The sequence below is a fragment of the Ostrea edulis genome, chromosome 5 (genome assembly GCF_947568905.1).
Source record: "Ostrea edulis chromosome 5, xbOstEdul1.1, whole genome shotgun sequence".
In the NCBI taxonomy this organism is placed as follows: Eukaryota; Metazoa; Mollusca; class Bivalvia; order Ostreida; family Ostreidae; genus Ostrea; species Ostrea edulis.
The window spans coordinates 50,583,130-50,603,760 of NC_079168.1; the positions used below are offsets into that span (position 1 = coordinate 50,583,130).

Sequence of the window (20,631 nt, forward strand, 5' to 3'; positions counted from 1 at the left end):
CTTGTCCATATCAAATTCAAATTCTGAAATATTTTCTTTGAAAAGGAAATTTGAAACAAATGTAAAATAACTGATTTTCTTGTACAGGTTTGAACAAATTTTGTTGGATCAGGAGCCCCTGCCCAGCTGTGGACTGAAGCTTCTACTCACCCTTCTGGACCAGAATGGGGGATTTATCAAACAGTTCGAACAGATGGGGCTGGTGTCAGTCATATTCCAAGTCATGATGGTAGGAACAAACCATAAACTAATATGCCAGAACTTGAAGATGTAGTTTTTAGGGCCCCGCAATATCTATCTATCAATCTATCGATCATTCATTTGTGATTTAGTTCTTGATAAGCCTTTGTATGTGTGCATCCATCTGTTTGTACAAATGCTTTTCCATACTTCTTTGGAGGTATCCCTGCAGCTATTGAATTGAAACTTTATACGTGAACTTATATGAGTGGATTACAGATTAAGTTTTAGTTTGGGCTTTTCTTGATGCATATTTGAAAGAGTTATGGACCTGGATTGTTGCAAATTTCAGAGCTTTGACAATTTCATGGTTTTTTTTTTGGATATCCCTGCAGCTATCGAATTGGAAATTTATATATGAGCTTATATCATTGGGATACAGATCAAGTTTGAGTCTCCTTTAAATAATGCCACAAAGTGGGGTCCTTTTGTGATGCTTGCCATCACAATGATTTCAGTAGTGATGTGTAGTTTGAGTAGTTGATTGGAATTCATCAAAATAGATTATATCGTATGAATTGCTTCATTATTATACCCCCCGAACGAAGTTCTGGGGGGTATATAGGAATCACTCTGTCTGTCTGTCCGTCCGTCTGTCTGTGCAGATTCGTGTCCGGGCCATAACTTCTTTGTTCTTTGACTTAGGCATACCATATTTGGCACACAGGTAGATCACCATGAGACAATGTGTCAAATACCTTCATGACCTCTATATGGCCTTGACCCTTGACCTCAAGGTCAAAATTAAAGGTTTTTTACAATGGATTCGTGTCCGGGCCATAACTTCTTTGTTCTTTGACATAGGCATACCATATTTGACACATGAGTGTATCACCATAAGACGATGTGTCATGTACCTTCATAACCCCATATGACCTTGACCTCAAGGTCAAAATTAAAGGTTTTTACAATGGATTCGTGTCAGGGCCATGACTTCTTTGTTCCTTGACATAGGCATATCATATTTGACACATGAGTGTATCACCATGAGACGATGTGTTGAGTACCCACATGACCTCTATATGACCTTGAACTTTGACTACAAGGTCAAAATTGATTATAGGGTTTTGACATAGTCATACCATAAGACATGGGTGTATCACCATGAGACTATGTGTCATGTACATTCATGATCTCTTTATGACCTTGACCTTTGATCTCAAGGTCAAAATTATAGGTTTATGCCATGGATTTGTGTTCGGACTATATCTTCCATTTTCTTCTACAATGGCATACCACATTTTGACACTCAGTAAAGAGGTAATTTATACCTATTAACAACACCCTTTGGGAGGTTGGGGTAAGCGGGGGTATTTTTAGTGAGCATTGCTCACAGTACATCTTGTTAAACCATGCCACACGATGGCAGAGGATATCATGACACAGATTTTTTATGCATTGAAATGATATACATGTACATGCATAAGGAATTACCTTTTTTCACCAACATATACACTTCTTGGTTTATGGAGCATAAACTGCCCCATGTTAATTTTGATTGATAAATATGATTTGGTCAAAAATTAGTTTAATAACATAAAATTGGTTAAGGAAGGAATACTTTTGTGTCTTCTAAAGTGTATGGTGAATGCATAATCTTATGCTCTAGTTACAGGGGTGTGGCATTTTTAAATCATGTAACACTATGTTTCTAAAGTATTCATTGTTTATTTTGAAGGATCATCAAAGTAACCCCCTAAACAGCTCCATGCAGAGTATAGCAGGAATACTGAATTGTCTGGTGGCTCACAAAGATACCAACATGAAAGATCTGTATGACCAAGGTAGATACATGTTTCAGAAGAGGGTCATGATAAAAACACTTCTTGCAGAGAAACTTCCTCCCACCAAACTGATCTAAGTATTGTAAAATCACCACTGATCTAGAAGTGTAGAATTATTCAAGGGCATCGCCCAATAATTTTGCACAAGTAAAGTTATCAAAAACAAAGTACAAACACATGTTGTGTATTTTAGTACAGTTTCTCTTGCTCATAAAGGATTTAAATTTTGTTGACTGTTGACGAGTATGTCCTACATGTATATGTCATTTGTGTATAATAATGTTGTTTTAAGGTACCATTCAGATGTAGCTTTATACGAAATGAAAGTTTGTGTAGATTTGACAAGTATGTGTCTTACACTGATCATTAAATAGGTGACAATTTTTAAGCAATTTTTTGAAAATAAACAGATTGGGACAGAATTCGAAATTTTGCAAAAAAAAAAAAAAAAAAATAAATAAATAATAAAAAAAAAAATTAATGTCTTGAAAATGTATAAGAGAATATCCTTTTAGTTATCAGGCTCTGGTGCAACAGGTTAAAAGCTTCAACATTGCTCAGTTAACTCGAATTGCAGTGGACTCAATAAGTGATACGTTTTATGTTAACAACAGTAAATACTTTTGGAGTGAAGAGAATGACATCAGGTACTTGATGTCAGTCTTCCCGATGACTTAATCGGAAACACCTTATTGTAGACTGCAAATCTTGTCCCCTCAGTGGACTTTCCCAATCCCATAGTCATACTAATGAAGGATTCTATTAGTCTCACATGGGTAATTTGGTCTTACACTGGTTATTATGTGAAAACTGACAAATTGGGTTAAAACAATGAATATTTCCATATTTGTTCAATGAATGGTAAGAATAAATTATTTATAGATAGGTAATTTATATGTACAAAGATTAAGAATTTAGTTATAAGTTTGGTATACTTTTTAAATTCTTACTTAAATAAAGAAAAGTAATTCAGTAGCTGCAATATGCTTCAGCTGAATACAAATGATTGAAAATAAAAACCGGTCTGCCACACTGAATTTGAAAATGTTGACCTAAAAATCAAAAGGTTAATTTTGCTGGGCCTAATACTTTATGTGAACTTATTGAGGTGGGATTCATATTTTAGCAAATGTGGCATTTAAGTGAGAGTCCTAATTCATGGTTACAAATTACAATAAAATATGAAAATCTCCATATACATGTATTATTATTCTGTATGTAAAGAAGCACTTAATCATGATGACCCCAAATAGTGCATCAGGCCCAACTGTGTCAAATTTCAATCCAGCTAAAATAAATACACATACAGTATAGAACTGCTTATTCTTTGTGATTTATTTTTATTTGAATTACAGGTTTGATAGACTATTTCACCACCCTGTTTTTCGATGTAACCACTGCCTGTCTGGACACGGAGGATCACAATGACAACAAAGTGGCTCTGTCTATGTTACAGAACCTTCTGGATACCTTGCACAGTATGTTCAAATATGTCTCCGAAGTCGTCAGAAAAGCACTGCAGGTATGAGGGTTTCTTTTCTTGCTCTTTGTAAATCAAAATGAAATTATGTAATCTGTTTTCCATTTCCATGTATCATGAAGGAAAGGATGAAATTATAAAGGTTGAAAGTCTTCATGCAATCTCTTTCTCTCTCTCTTTTTTAATACTTATTTCTGTATAAAACTGTTTTTGAGTTCAAGTTTTTGAAAATAATTAACTTCTTTAAATGATTATTTAAAAATAATTTAATATTAATTGCATTTTTCCATTGACCATATTTTGTCACAGACAGACATACATGTAATATCAGTAAGTTGAAAAGTTGTATGTGTAAAGAGTGTTTACTTCTGCTAGCACAAAGTTTGAGGTTTATCTTTAGAACAGTTTGTAGAGCAAAATCTTTTCTTAGGTTTCTGATTGGAGAGCCACTTTTAGGGATGTACTCTTTAAAAATAATATCATATGTACATTTATCTGATTTTCTAAACTTCATATACACGTACATTGTAATTCAAGTGTTTGAAACTTTTTCTTGATGTCAAGTTGTAATTACAGAATAAGAGGGCAGGGAGTGAAACTGGAAATCGAGAGGCGGAGGAAGCAGAGCAGCTCTTACTGACAAATAAATCTCTCACCGATCTCACGACTATCCTCACTCAACTGGTAAGTCACATATATACAGGTTCACTCATTGATTGAACAGTCAATATGTACACTTGGTGACCACCTGAGACCCTCCTAAGCTAGAAAAAGCTTGGCCAACTTTGTATATCCAACACTATGGCAGTTCAGTTGTACACTCAAATAGATACTGTAAAAAATTATGCTGGGGGTTAAGTACACACTTTTACCATGTCCAACATTACATTGTGTGTGTGTGTGTGTGTGGGGGGGGGGGGGGGGGGGGGGGGGGGGGGGGTTGGTTGGTTGGTTGGATTTACGGTAACTAGATATTATATCAAATATTTACAACAATACATGTTGGGGAAATTTATGCGCTTATTACGTGACTGCATAATTCATACACTATGTACGCTCAAAGGTGCTTTACAATGCATATATACCTTACAACAGAATGTTATACACATAATACATAGAAAATAAATAAATAAAACATTAAAAACTGTACCTATCCTGATTGTACATATAAAACATGAAAACACAAGATACCATAAATATGCTAGATAAGAATAAACATCCGTTTCAGGGCGTATTAAAATAATGATAATAATGAAATACACGCTCACACACAGCATATAATACATTAAAACATACCTTTTTTTTTTTTTTTTTTTTAATAAAACATTAAAAAATGGTACTTGAAAGCTAAGACACACAGTCTTTAGTTTTCACAGTTTTTCACAGAATCTAACCTACATGAATGACTGAAATGATAGAAACTAGTCCTGGAAAACTTGATGGAAAAAATGTGTTTTCAGTGACTTCTTGAATGCACACAGTGTTCTACAGTCCCTTACATGTTCTGGAAGGGCATTCCAGTTTTGGAGCTATTGTTCTGAAACACCGATCTCCGTATGTTACGGTTCGACTTTTTGGAATAACTAAAGTGACTGATTGTTTTATAGACCTAAGATTTTGGGTAGGCTTATATACCTCTAGTAATTGTTTGATATAAGTTGGGCACTCATCATGTAAGGCTTTATAAGTAAGTATCTTATATTGTGTCCTATACTGCACAGGTATAGAAATGACAACACAAAGGGTGCAGAACAGGTATGACGGAGGCCTTGTGTTGAGCACAAGTGTTAAGAAAGCCCCAATGTTTTGACAACCAACATGTTGACAGGGAAAGGTTATGGGGCATATGTTTACCTTCTTTCCAAGAGATTGCTCCCTGGTTGATAATATTTACCGAGTTCTCCAGGCCATGAATTTCCTCTTCTTTTAAAAGAGGTGGAGGGGGCACCAAGTATGGTTTAAACTTGTAGAAACCCAAATGATGCACTAATGAGGGGTCGTACTTTTCCCCAATAAACAACACACAATTTCAGTCTCAGTTGACAAATAGGGGGAAAATTGTACCTGAAATGGCCTTAACTCTCTCTAACATTCTCCCAGACCTGCTGATCACATTCATTGATTGTATATTATTTAATGTCCCTCTCGAGAATTTTTCACTCATATGGAGACGTCACCATTGTCGGAGAAGGGCTGCAAAATTTCTATGCTCTGCACTTACGGCCTTTGAACAGGGAGGGATCTTTATTGTGCCACACCTGCTATGACACGGGACCTCGGTTTTTGTGGTCATCAGTCACCTCTTACAACAAGCAAGGGATACTGAGGATCTATTCTAGACGCAGAACTGTTTTTGTAATATATACATGTAATAAAATGTAAATCAATTGATTTCCTGAAAAGCGTTGAGGTGTGTGCTTGTATGTTAAATTGCTTGGCCTGGACAATGTGGTCTATACTAGCAGGAATATGTTAAAAGAAGTAGAAAAATTTGTTATACCCCAATAAAACAGTCCTATACGTTTAACTGCTTATGAAAAAAAAATCCAGTATTTTGACTTTTCTGGCGACTGTTGGATCAAGAACTGTTAAAATCGACAGTTAAAAAAGACGTTGACTGATGACATCATATGGTGCTAATTCAAGTTATCTTTCCTTGTCATTTGGATAAACAAAGCTGGCAAGTGCACATTTTGCGGCAGCAACGGAAGATAAAATTCAATTAATTCTTCAAAGTAGGAACACCAAGAACATGAAAAACTTGTTCATCTTTTTCTAGAATCAATTGTATAGAATTAAGTTTACTTATTTATGTCTTTCCTCTTCCAGGAGGAGACATTGATTTTGTACTTACTGTCTGTCCGTCTGTCTGTCACAAAATCTTGTGAACGCTTCTCCTCCTATATGTCTCATCGGATAGACTTGAAACTTTGTACAATACTTCATTGTTATTTGCAGATGTGCATATTGGTGGGACGGGAGGATCCAATTATTTTCCTTAAAGTTATAGTGGATCTAAGAAGGGTGGATGATGTAAAATAGCTTGTGAACAATTCTCCTCCTATATGGCTTATCTGATAGAATTGAAACTTTGTACAATACTTCATTGGCATTTGTAGATGTGCATATTGTCACGACAGGATGATCCAATTATTTTCCTAAAAGTTATAGTGGATCTAAGAGGGGAGGAGGATGTTAAAATAGCTTTCTTGTGAACACTTTTCCTCCTATATGGCTTATCGGGTAGACTTGAAACTTTGTACAATACTTCATTGGCATTTGTAGATGTGCATATTGTCAGGACAGGAGGATCCAATTGTTATCCTTAAAGTTATAGTGGATGTAAGAAGGGTGGAGGATGTTAAAATAGCTTGTGAACACTTCTCCCATGTGGCTTTTCCGATAGGCTTGGGACTGTGTAAAATACTTCATTGCCATTTGCAGATACGCATATTGTAGGGACAGAAGGATCCAATTGTTATCCTTAAAGTTATAGTGGATCTGAATGGGTAGAGGGTGTAAAATTGTTTGTGAACACTTCTATATGGGTTATCGGAGTTCATAATGCTTATGTTCCTGTCCATGCTTTCTCCTCCATACTATGAAATACATTAAGGGGAGGAGGTTTTATTTGGTGCGCTTTCAATTTTTGGAGCTGGGGAGACATTTGTTTTTGATAAAAACAATCTCTAGTTTTATTTTATTCTTGTTAAAGCTATTACATGTATATGTAAGTCACATGATTCTTAGTCTGCTGCTTTGTTTACGTAATGGTTAGGTTCACTGATTTGACTGATGATGAAGTACAGAATCTTTTAGATAAAAGCAAAGCAGAAACACAAAAAATGTAATTATTAATTGGGATATTAGGTATGTTTTCTTTTAAACTAGTAGATACAATTATAAATGTATGCAATCACATTGTCCCATTCAAAGTCACAAACCATGTGCATCTAGTAAAAACAACCTAAAAAATGAAGGTGTGTAACAAAACATTTATAGAGGTCCTCGGACAACAACTGCTTTGTTTGACCCTCGAACGAATCTGTTGCCCTCAGCCGTTTTGGGGTCAAACAAAACGGTTGTCCTCAAACCCAGTCATTAACTGTATATTGTTAACTTGTACCACAATTCACATTCTGTGAAAAAAGCTTGGACAAGTTGTTTTATGAACGTTCCTGACCATTATAAACCAAATTTTTTACTTGTTCTACCTCTATCGGTTAGATTGATGACATTCTATCTGTTAACAATATGAATTTTTTTCAGATGTCTATTTGATATATCCCTGTGAACTCTAAATAATAGATACCATAGAGTCTTCAACATCTATTTTATATCGGAATGTTTTTTTGAACATAGATAAAAATGTCCAACTAACAACTGATGACTTCAGCTTCTCCATTTTCAACTTCCTATGTTTAAAGAGCAATATTCCATGATAACTGCATATGATAGTTATGTGTCCCAACTGTTTTGATATGCAAACGCATGTTCTGCATATGATCACTATCTAAAATGAGGCAGGCTACTGACAAATTAGTTACAGTACAGGGTTTCAACAACCTTGTTTATAGTCAGCATTTTCCAAATTCTATGATCATTATAATGATCTTATTTGCTAATACAACCTATCATTAGGTTGAATGCTCTTCAACATGTGTTATACCAATTGTTGGGCCATTCTTTTTATACTGATTTTGACGATGGATTACTCCATTTATCTGATCAAGATAAAGGGCTGATAGCAATTTTAAATGGTCAAAAGTGGATGCTTACTCCTCCTTATCCCACCTCTGGTGGTTTCCAGGGATCCATGTTTGCTCTGTTACTGATTTTGTATTCTTTACAGGATATATGAGATTGATTACTGTTCATTATTTTCAGTTATTTCAATGACGTTTTAATTTAAATATTTCATCAAATAATCTGTTGTAATTTGCATGCTACCAATTCTTACAACCTTTACTGACTCTATTAAACTGTCACAGATCTCAAAATCATTCTCACATTAACCATGACAAAACATGCTGACTCGATTCAGCTGTCACAAGTGTCACAATCATACTGACTCAACTGACCTGTCACAAATCTCACAACCATTGTAGGTTTTGGTTTTTAGTTTGACCAAGAGTTACATGTTTTAGACTAGTCCTCAGTCAAAGGTCTTGAGACTTAATTTATAGAGAAAGCATATGTGTTGTGTGTTGAGACTTAATTTATAGAGAAAGCATATGTGTTGTGTGTTGAGACATATATCGTCTGCGTCATTGTGTTTGTGCCTCTGTTATTAGGAGACTTATATGTAAATGTAATAACTGTATTCTTATTTATTTCAATATCTTCAGTGAAAATGATACCGGACTTTGTAGTTTTATTTACAAGACTTACATTTGGTGGCAGCAGTTGTATTAAGCTATCACAAATCTCACAACCATGTGGACTCAATTCCTTGTCACAAATCTCACAACCATACTGACTCAATTCAACTGTCACAAATCTCACAACCATACTGACTCAATTCAACTCTAACAAATCTCACAACCACACTGAGTAAATTCAACTGTAACAAATCTCACAACTATACTGACTCAATTCAACTGTCAAAAATCTCACAACCATACTGACTCAATTTAACTGTCACAAATCTCACAACCATACTGACTCAAATCAACTGTCACAAATCTCACTGCATGTATATGTGTACTTATTTTAGCATATTTGGCACAAAGCACTATTTTGCATTTTCATGTTTTAGTACTTTTTCTATGTATGATAATGGATAGAGATTTTCATATTCTCTTGCAGTTATAAATTAGTGCTCTTGCATTATTGCTAAAGGCACTAGAATTTGAATCCCACTAAACAAGTAACAAACAGCATCTTCCAATCATAACTGACTCAACTGCACAGTAACAATTTTCTGCAGCCATAATGAGTGGTAAATTTGATAACTCAATCAAAATATTATTAGATCCGATATTCATACTCAACCATGCTGATTTGAAACTGGTTCATTTCTGGTTTCACAATCAGATACAAACAATTCTGTATATTGTAAAATATTTTTGTTGGTACATGTACATAGTTTGTCTCAGTATTTGCAGCTACCTATTTTCACAGTGTTAATGATGATTCTGTATATCCATTGTAATTCAGCTGTGTTTTGAGGACACTGATATTCAGGACTTCTCCACTAAGTGTCTTTCCCTGTTAGTCCAGCTGTTCGGAGGGGAGAATAAAGACGCCATGACTCCAGAAAACATGGTAAGTAACCAAAAACATGGAGCTTAACCAAAAACATGGTCAATAATCAACACATGCAAAATAACCAAAACATGGAACTTAGCTAAAAACTTGGAAAATAGCCAAAAAATGTGGAAAATAATCAAAAACATGATAAATAACCAGAAGCATGATTAAAAACCAAAAACATGGTAAATAATCAGAAACCGGATAAATAGCTAAAACAGGAAATATGGTAGCTTTCCAGAAACAGAACCAAAAATGTTTTTTAGGACAAACTCCAGCAGAAGTAAACTTTTTTGAATTCATCAATTCAAAGACAAAAAGTTGGTTGATTGATATCTGAAATTGATGGAAATGAACACATTTAATAAATATCCTCGTTATTGTACTTATTTGATTTAAAATATCATTATAATCTGAACATGCCTGTAGCTGAGTTTAAAACAGAAATGATAAATCAATATGAAAACGTTATTCCTGATAGTTATTGAAAACAAAATAATGAATTAAAGTTTTTCTGTGCTTACAATATTATTTCAGGAGTATTACAGCAAGGCTCTGAAGAAAGCTGATGCCAAGAAACAGAAAGTATTGTTAAGGATTATTAAAAGATTGGTAAGTGGATATAACTGTTAGTAAAATTTATGCAATTTGGACTGCAATTTCTGGTCCTTCATTTCCACAAGCCAATTTTACTGTCAGACATTTTCAAACAATTTGTGCCATGAAGACTGGTATGTATTTTGACATTTTAGCTCTCCAAAGCTAAAAGCTCAAGTGAGCTTTTTTCATCATTTTTGTACAGCATCCAACCATAAACTTTAAACACCTCTCAACTTCTTTTCCAAAACCACAGAGTTTATTTTAACCAAACTTGCCACAAAGCATGCTTCGGTAAAGAGGATTCAGTTTGTTCAAATGAAGTGCCACACCCTTTTGAAGTGGAGATAATTTTAAAAGAATTATTGAGATTTTGTGACATCTTTTAAAAATCTTCCTTCTCAAGAACCACTGAACCAATTTCAATCAGACTTGGCACAAATTATCCTTGGGTAAAAGGATTCAAGTTTATTCAAATGAAGGGTTATGCTCCCTCCAAAGGGAATTTAATCAAGAAAAGGTAAAAATAGGGTAGGGATCATTTTAAAATATTCTTCTCAAGAACCACTGGGCCAGAAAAGTTAGAATTTACATGAAAGCTTCCTGACATACAGTAGATTCAAGTTTGTTCAAATCATGGCCCCCTGGGTATAGGGTGGGGCCACAATAGGGGATGAAAGTTTTACATGTGGATATATAGGAAAAATCTCAAGAACAACAGAACCATGATTAGTCATATTAATATGCAAGCATCCCCAGTTAGTGCAGACTCAAGTTAGTTCAAATTGTGGCCCTGGAAGTAGGATGGGGAAACAATAGGAGATCAAAGTTTCACATGGGAATATATAGAAAAAAAATTCTTAAGAATAACAGGGCCGTGATTAATCATATTTTAAATTATGCAAACATCCCTAGGTAGTACATATTCAAGTTTGTTCAAATTGTGCCCACCCCCACCCCCCAAAATAGGGTAGGGCCACCCAAAATAGATAAACATCTTTAAAAATCTTCGTTTCATATGAATATGCAAACATCTACAGCTGGTTCAATTTCAAGTTTGATTACATCAGCAGCCCATGAGTTAGGGTTGGGTGACAATAGGAGATCAAAGTTTTATAAGGTATTATACATAAAATTAATCTAAACAAATTCTTTTCAGGAGTAGCAGGACTACACTGAATCATTTCAAAATGTAAATTTTCCCAAGTTGTGTGGATTTAAGTTATTTTAATGCCCTCATGCCTGTAAGGGGGGGGGGGGGGGGATTGTTAATTTGTCCTGTCTGTCTGAAACTTTAACCTTGTTCATAACTTTTGAATGATGAGTGATAGGGCTCTCATATTTCATATGTGCAGTCCATGAGACAAGATATTTTTTATGGCACCAAAGGTTTTTTTAAAACCTTGTGACATTGACCTTGGAGTTTAACCTACTTTTAAGAAAACCTAACCTTTTTAATATCTCCTGAGCTATTTAAGGTAAAGCATTCATATTTAGTATATATATTTCTTATTGCAAGATCTTTCATTTCTTACTATGATCTTTGACCTTGACCTCAAGAACAGCAAGGTCATGGTATATCCCCATGTTGCATGAATTCGAGTTTGTTTATGTTGTTACCCCTGTGAGCTAGGTTAGGGGCAACAATATGGGATCAAAAATTTTCATGGAAATAAAGATTGAAAATATACTAGTAATCTTTAAAAATCACAACAGCGTAAGAAAAGCAGGGCCATGGTGACTCAAGTGAGCAATGTGATTATGGGCCCCTTGTTGATTATTTCGAAACAGAAACAGAAAAGGTACTCAAGATTTTCATCGGTTTTTGTCCATTCTATTCAGTGGAATTGACCGATTCATATTTTGTTACTGTATATGTTTCTTTGTTTCTGCTTCATGTAACAGATAGATATTTTCTTTTCAGCTTAGTACTGAAAGAGTGCATGTAGAATCCATGAAACAAAATGGAGAAGCTCTTGCCAATACAATTAGAAATCTGGTCCAAACTGCCAGGTCAGTTGTAAATTAAAATATTGGTATTATTTTCATTGCTCCTATAATGTTCATTTTTCATGTGCCATTAGTAATCTTCAACTTTGATTTTGTCACTGCATCAATTTCATTGTTTCAGTATTGATATTGATGCAAATTTTATATGGTCAGTAACTATTGATTATGTTTTGCTTTTCAAATGATTAAATGATTAAATGAAATTGAAGTTCTTTCAAATATTGTAGGATCTGAATGTTGCTCTGTGGAGCAATGTTGTTGATGTTAATTGACATTATTAAGGGACTACATAAAGGTTAAAACAGCTTTCTATGCTCACAAGTTACTTGTTCTTCCTCAAACTCCTGTTTAATACGGTAGTTTTTGAAATTTACAAAAAATCTTAGAAATTCTTGTGTTGGTTGTGAATGAAAAAAAGAACCCAAGTTTGAGAAAAAATAGTAACTTTAATACTTGCCAATGTTATGGAACATATACATGTGTATCACTTAACTATATAGGTCATGACTAATTAGAAATTTGTTTATTTTCAGTTCCCATGCTGATGTAGCCATTTCCTCTCTGGCAGCTGATATATTAAGAATGACTGGCCATTTAAAATAAACATATCATAAGCCACACCTCTAGAGCTTATACATACGGCCTGTTGAGCTTATACATTCCACAGTTTTATTTGAATTTGCATTAAAAAATGAATCGCTTTTAATTGTTGGAATTCAAAATATGTGGACATTAAAGTATCAATGCACTGCCTCAAATAATGTATATGTATTCGTGTAACATGTATATTTTTGTTTGGTTTATTATCAATGTCAAAATGCTATACATTGTTGGAATTCAAAATATGTGGACATTAAAGTATCAATGTACTGCCTCAAATAATGTATATGTATTTGTGTAACATGTATATTTTTGTTTGGTTTATTATCAATGTCAAAATGCTATACATTCCGTCCTTCTTGAATAAATGAATAGAGAATAGGAGAATTTTTTTTATCATTTAATGAGGATATGTATTCCTACGAAAGCCCATTGAGTTCATTTTCGTAGCTGAAAAAAAAAAAATTTGGGTTATAACATGTACATTTGTAAGTTTCGCATTATGACCTGAAAGTTTCTTGAATTAAGGCATAACTTTTGTGAATTAATGCGTAACTTTCGCATTATAATGCAAAGCTTTTGTGATATAATGAGCAACTTTCGCGTTATAACATGTAAGTTTCGTGCTATAACACGAAAGTTAAGGAATCAATGCATAACTTTCACATTGTAAAGGGAAACTTTCGCGAAGAAACGCACATTTTTCGCGTTATAACGCGAAATGTTCTATAATATATACTTATGTAAAACCGGGACCTGTGATTAGAACTATGAACAAAGGCTGACGTTTATGCATTTATAAGTAACCTTAAAGTAAAGAACTATATACATACGCTAACAGGCCTACATTTTACACAGGCATATTTTTGTATTTCAGAATGTTTGGTATATATTCTATTAAAGTTCTATTGAATGCGAAGTAGAATTCATATTTGTAATTGATGAATACCAGTGTTGCTTAGCTAAAATAGCTTTTAATATGGTGGTATAAAATTTCGTCTATTGAAATCAAGCCTTAAAATGTCACAGAATTTCAAAGAACCATTGGATTATCAACCATTAAATCTCTGAATTTATGTTATGTTATTGAGTAAACAAAACAACAAAAAAATTCTTCCAATAATAGATGCGTTTATTCGCGAAAGTTTCGTGTGTATTTACGAAAGTTCCGCGTTATTAAATTTGCGAAAGTTTTCAGCTATGAAAATGAGCTCAATGGTTTTCGTATATACCCGATGAATGACTTTAGATTACTTATTTGCAATTCTACCACAGTTATTGCAAAGATCAAAGGAATACCGCGGTCATTATTCTACAATATATCTTCATACGTATTAACTGACTGAGAAAATTGACACATCTCTCTTGCACTTCAAATTTTGCTCATGCAACAATAAAGTCAATGGCTGATAACTCATATGATAATCATAAAATTCAATCAATATATGCTGTAAAACAAATTCATAGATGACTGAAGAACATTTGTCATTCAGTATAAATCAATCGCCACACATGTAAACATGGCGATGCACAGACAAGTTTTTCTTGAACTGTACTCAAAGCGATTGATGTAATCCGTTAACATCAAACTAAATACTTGAAATATTTTTTCAAAATAGATTTAGAATACTCCTACCATCTCGCCCTTTTCGTCAGCAAAAAACGATGTAGGCCATTCCGGAAACTGCCATGACATCACAGTGACCTAATTCGGAGCTATATAGAGAAAACGATCGGCTGTATATTTCTATATATTTTTGAGCCGTAGTAGAATAGAAATTAATAAAGGATAACCTTCTTTATCTCGAAACGTTGTTTGAAATATAAAAGCCTTGGCTAACACCTCGGCGTGTATATTTCAAAACACCATTTCTCTGCCTCAAGAGGTTATCCTGCAACACACGAGGGCTGTTCGATATGTAATGTGTATTGTACGATATCTCAAAAGCATTCAACTCAAATAGTGAACTGAACATTACATCCCTTCAAAGTATTCTCCGCAGTTTGAAATACTTGAAATTATTACACGCTTAGGTAACGGTGGGTATACGCTACCACCACTTCAAGAGATCGAGAGTGAAAAACAATGAAATGTGTTTTACGGGACCCAACTTCACTTCGAGAGATCGATAGTAAATTTGCTTTGTTATATAGAGAGAAAAAATCGGGACCATGATTTCACTTCGAGAGACCGAGAACTTCGAGAGATCGAAGTTCGAGCCATCAAGAGTCACCTGTATGTAACCCCCTCGTTTCCACAGAAATTAGACATAGGATGAATTTCATAATTTTAGTAGAGGGTTTCATGGACGTCATGTCCATGCATTTAGTTTTTTTCCCCCACGTGTGGGAGTAGAGAAGTTCAAGGGCCAAACTAAATCATGTTACCACATTGTTTGTAATATTTGATTTAATATTCGCATTACGCAATTTGGATACATATTATGTGGAATACTTTAGAATTTGGGTAATTGTCACATGTTCACCATATATTTATGTTCACGAATTTTTTTCAGGTGTCTTATTTTTAGGTCACCTAAGTAAACTTAGGTGACCTATTGCAATTGGTTGTCGTCGTCCGTCGTGCGTTAACATATTGAACATTTTTAACTTCTCGATAACTACCAGTCCAATTCTTTTCAAATTTGGTATGAAGCATCTTTGGGACAAGGGGGACATAAATTGTAAATTTCAGGATTCCTGCATCCCTGGGGCCTTAGGGGCGGTGCAAAAACTGCCAAAAATTGACCAATTTTCAAAAATCTTCTTGTCAAGAACCACACACATGTAGGAAAAACTAAATGTATAGTGATGTAGTGCAGGAAAACCTCTACCAAAATTGTAAATTTGATAATCCCCGGGGTAGGGGTTCTGTCCCCAGGGGGGGGGGGCAAACTTGGTATATTGTGTTTATGTATAAAACACTTAAATAACATCCTCTTTAGTGCTATTGATACTAAATTGAAACTAAATGGATAGAGCAGGCAGTTCTTTTACCAAAATTGTAAATTTGATGATCCCCAGAGTAGGGGTTCTGACCCCCAAGGTGGGCCAAACTTAGTATATAGTATTCATGTGTAAGTTTGCTGTTACTGTATAAAATCTAAATGCATACTTAGAAATAGCAGAAAATGATGTACAAAAAATGGTGAATTTCACAACCCAGGGTTACGAGTTTAGGATGGGTCCAAATTAGTTGTATCTTTTGATGTTTTAATGTTAATACACCTATTATTTAAAGCTTTTCATCAGTGTATGATGCACTTTTGAGGGCAGTGAAGTTTTAAGAGCACATCTTGTTTTATACTGTTACTGAACATTAGAATTTAGCTTTGATATTCAGAACAGGATTTTTTTTCTATATTTCATAGCCTGTGGGAGTAGTAATACTTTTTCACTAGTATTCAGGTGACCGATAAGGCTCTTGTTTTTCATTTACGTTGAAAACTGTCTAATTATTATAGCCATGGATAGAATCAGAATATTGATAGAAGTGAACACCTGTTGGAAGCATTGTTTGTATAATGACAGTGCAGGTTTGTAGACAATATATATATATTGATCAGATCGGATAGCAAATTAAATCAATTTGCACAAGCTGACTTTAAATTTGTTAACAAATACAAAGGTACCATGAAGCAGGGTATCTCTCATAATTTGTACATGTTTCTTGTACATGTTTCCACGAATCATGTTGTACATAGTGACATCCATTGACTTTCAAATTTTAAAAAAAATGGAATTATACATGTGACATTTAACTGCCACTGTCAATTCCATATACTTGTACATGTCACCGATTACTGCCAATTATTGATTACTTGCTAATAAGCTTAAAATCAATGACACCCGAGTCCAGGCGAATAGGTTTTTGGAGGGGGGGGGGGGCATACTCGATTATGTGAGTAATTCAAGGCAATATCTGAAGCGGCGCAGCACATCCCTATTACCTATTAAGGTTTTTCATATTTTGGTATACCGCATATCATCCTTAATGATGAATTGAATGTTCTGGGGGAAAAAATATCATCTAGTGAACATAAATTTCGGTCCCACATGAGTTTTGAAAATTTGGTTTGCAGAGAGTTTCCTCGTTAAAAATTTCATCAGGTTAATGTCCTGAATCCAGTCTGATGTGTTAGAGTATTTGACAACAACGGCACCTAGTCGAGGGTACTCTTATTGAGAAGAGAGAAAACTAAGGCAATCCCTTTTACTATTTATTCGAAAAATAAGATATCTCTTTAGATTAAAGAGATATATCTTATTTTAAAAGATATCTCTAAAAAAGAGATATCTTTTTCACTTTTTGAGATATCTCTTTCACTTAGAGAGATATCTCTTTCACTTTTAGAGATATCTCTTACACTTAGAAAGATATCTCTTACACTTAGAAAGATATCTCTTTCACTTAGAGAGATATCTCTTTTACTTAGAGGGATATCTCTTTCACTTTGAGAGATATGTCTTTCACTTTGAGAGATATCTCTCATACTTTAAGAGATATCTCTTTCAATTAAGGAGATATTTCTTTCACTTAAAGAGATATCTCTTTTACTCCGAGATATATCTCTTTTACTTTGAGAGATATCTCCTTCATTTAAAGAGATATCTCTCTAAGAATTCCTAGAGAGATATCTCTCAAAGTATAAGAGATATCTCTTTAATCGTTGAAAAAGAGATATCTCTCAAAGAGAAATGCGGTAAACGCAAAATCTCCCGGGATTGCAACCATCATGCTAAGATTTGCTTTGGCGGGCTTCCGGTTTAGGGTGAATTCCTTAAGTATTCAAACTAATAAAAAATATTGGAAAGAGATATCTCAAAGGAAAAGAGATATCTCTCAGAGTAAAAGAGGTATCTCTTTAAGTGAAAGATATATCTTTCCAATTGAAAGAGATATCTTTTAAAGTATAAGAGATATCTCTTTAAGTGAAAGAGATATCTCTCAAAGTGAAAGAGATATATCTCTAAGTGAAAGAGATATCTCTTTAAGTGTAAGAGATATCTCTCAAAGTGTAAGATATATCTCTCAAAGTGAAAGAGATATCTCTGTAAGTGAAACAGATATCTCTCTAAGTGAAAGAGATACATCTCTAAGTGAAAGAGATATCTCCTTAAGTGTAAGAGATATCTCTCAAAGTGTAAGAGATATCTCTCAAGGTGTAAGAGATATCTCTCAAAATGAAAGAGATATCTCTGTAAGTGAAACATGTATCTCTCTAAGTGAAAGAGATATATCTCTAAGTGAAAGAGATATCTCTTTAAGTGTTGTAAGATATATCTAAAAATAAAAGAGATATCTTTCTAAGTGAAAGAGATATCTCTCTGAGTGAAAGAGATTTCTTTAAGTGAAAGAGATCTCTTAGATTTAAGAGACATCTCTCTAAAAAGAGATATCTCTTTCACTTAGAGAGATATCTCTTTAATCTAAAGAGATATCTTATTTTTCGAATAAATAGTAAAAGGGCTTGCCATATGATTGGTTAAAAAATAGGGTTACATCATGTTAATGGCGATGCAACAGGGCGAAATTATGATCTGCGGGGGAAACATTTAAAGAGATATCTCTTTAAGTTAAGAGACATCTCTTTCATTGATAGAGAGATATCTCTCTAGCTTTAAGAGATATCTCTCAAAGAGAAAGAGATATCTCTCTAGCGTACAAATTCTCTTTTTAGGGTGAACTTTTTAGATAACGGTAATTAAAATTAAAAAAAATACTAGATCTAATAAATTCAGCTAATTAAAATATCCCAAACCACAAACATTCTTGAAATCATGATGCATCGACGACAGTGGGTTCTTCTTTAGAGTCTGTAATCACACGTGTGAACTTTTGGGGATTAGTGTGTTAATGTATTCCATATTTTGCTCAGTTTCGTTCCAGTACATATAATGACTAAGAACCATTATATGAAGGTAGAATCCTCAAGCTTTCTCGCAGACATTCTATGTACGTATAGAGAACGAAATCTGATTTGAGATGGACAGGCGCATTCTCAAAGTAAAAAAGAAAAGACCCCATTTTAGATGCAAGCGAAATAAAGAGACAAGACATGCGAACTTGAATTTTGTTTAAAGAGATATCGTTTTAGCTAAAGAGATATCTCGTTTGTTTAAAGAGATATCTCTTTTGGTTAAAGAGATATCTCCCTAACGTAAAAAGATATCATCTTATTTTAGTTTTATGGTCGGGTGAGAAAAGGACAGCTATCTAAATTGATATATGGGTATTCTAAACTTCAAGTTACATGTGCTGATTTTATAGTTATGGTAACAGAGAATCCGTTTCGCGACAGATACATGTAGTTAGAACTGATTTTGAACACGAACACAATGGATATAATTCACACCAATCGCAATCTCTGTGGCTTCGACACATTTCTCACAATAATACTGTCATAGACCACTAGAAACGTATTTTGACAACTGAAACCTTCCTTTCTGAGCTATTGATAGATTCTCGTTACACCCTGGTCGTAAGTTTTTTATCAGATCGACGTCCGTTCTTCGAACCAGAGTCTAAGATATTTGAAAATGGCTTTGTTCCAGATGAATGGTTCCTTGGATTTGTCAAACCTATATACAAAAAGAAAGGCGATCAGACGTCATCAGAAAACGACCGCTCCATTACTTTGTTCAGCTTTCTGGTCAAACTTTTCATCTTGAAGCTTACGCTGCAGAAGTTGATTCAATAAATGAAAACCAAGGTGGTTTTAGGAAAGATTATTCAACAATAGACCATGTTCTTTCATTACAATTTTTGTCACAAATTTTTATGAACAGAAAGAAGACTCTATTTTGTGCATTTGTAGATTTGAAACAGGCCTTTGACACTGTGTGGAGAAACGGTCTTTGGAACAAGTTAATTGTGAATGGTACTAAATGGAAATGTTTTACTTATATAAGAAATATGTAATGGGGATAAAATCAAATATTAAGATGAATAGTATGACCAGTGATTTTTTTTCACATGCAATGTTGGAGTAAGAAAAGGGGAGAATTTATCTCCTTTTTTGTTCTCATTATACAGTTGATCTTCAAAGTGTCTCTGAATCAATTGAAGAGGAACTAATGATACATGTATATCTAAAACTTTTAATTTTATTATATGCTGATGACACAGCTATTTTGGCTGAATCTGCTAAAGATTTACAGCACGCGTTGAATGAATTTTTTGTGTACTGTACGCAGTGGAAATTGAATGTTAATGTTGAAAAAACTAAGTTTCATTTTTTCAAAGGGCCCTATGTTGAAGAAATGTTTTTATCATGTTGGAAGTATTATTGAGAATGTGAAAGAATTCAAATATCTAGGTATTGTATTTTTCAGGCCATGTTCTTTTTGCAAAGATAAGAAACTTCTAGTCATCCGGGGTGATCCGGCGTCTTTGGGTTCTTTGACGTCGTAATGCCTATGTCACACATTCACGGTTTACCTTGCCGTTTCCACTACGGATTAAATCTTACGGATGACCCCGGAAATGCCGATTTCCGTAGTCCAATACGGACCTGATACGGATACGAAACGGTCGGACTGCGGTTTGTGACGTATCTACCAAGGAAAATGTAGGAAGAGGGTCAATTGGCGACATGAGTGATACGGTTTGGTACGGAACTCCACGATTTAATACGGAAATAACACGGTTTAATACAGTAGGACACA

The 20,631-nt window shown here is 34.3% G+C and overlaps 1 protein-coding gene across 5 annotated transcripts in view; it reads left to right on the plus strand.

Moving 5' to 3' along the window:
* Window positions 1–13,344, plus strand: part of LOC125650403 (serine/threonine-protein kinase ULK4-like) — a 41,343-nt gene extending 27,999 nt beyond the window's left edge. For 4 of the 5 annotated variants that reach the window (XM_048878683.2, XM_048878684.2, XM_048878685.2 and 1 more), the window contains 8 exons: window positions 88–229; window positions 1,919–2,024; window positions 3,380–3,546; window positions 4,081–4,188; window positions 9,664–9,771; window positions 10,294–10,368; window positions 12,278–12,366; window positions 12,897–13,344. In XM_048878683.2, the coding sequence (XP_048734640.2) occupies window positions 88–229; window positions 1,919–2,024; window positions 3,380–3,546; window positions 4,081–4,188; window positions 9,664–9,771; window positions 10,294–10,368; window positions 12,278–12,366; window positions 12,897–12,966 (865 nt within the window). In that variant the 3' untranslated portion in view covers window positions 12,967–13,344. Of the gene's footprint in view, window positions 1–87; window positions 230–1,918; window positions 2,025–3,379; window positions 3,547–4,080; window positions 4,189–9,663; window positions 9,772–10,293; window positions 10,369–12,277; window positions 12,367–12,590; window positions 12,659–12,896 lie in introns of all 5 variants that reach the window. The other variant, XR_007360986.2, reaches the window with a different exon arrangement.
* Window positions 13,345–20,631: the final 7,287 nt, after the last annotated feature.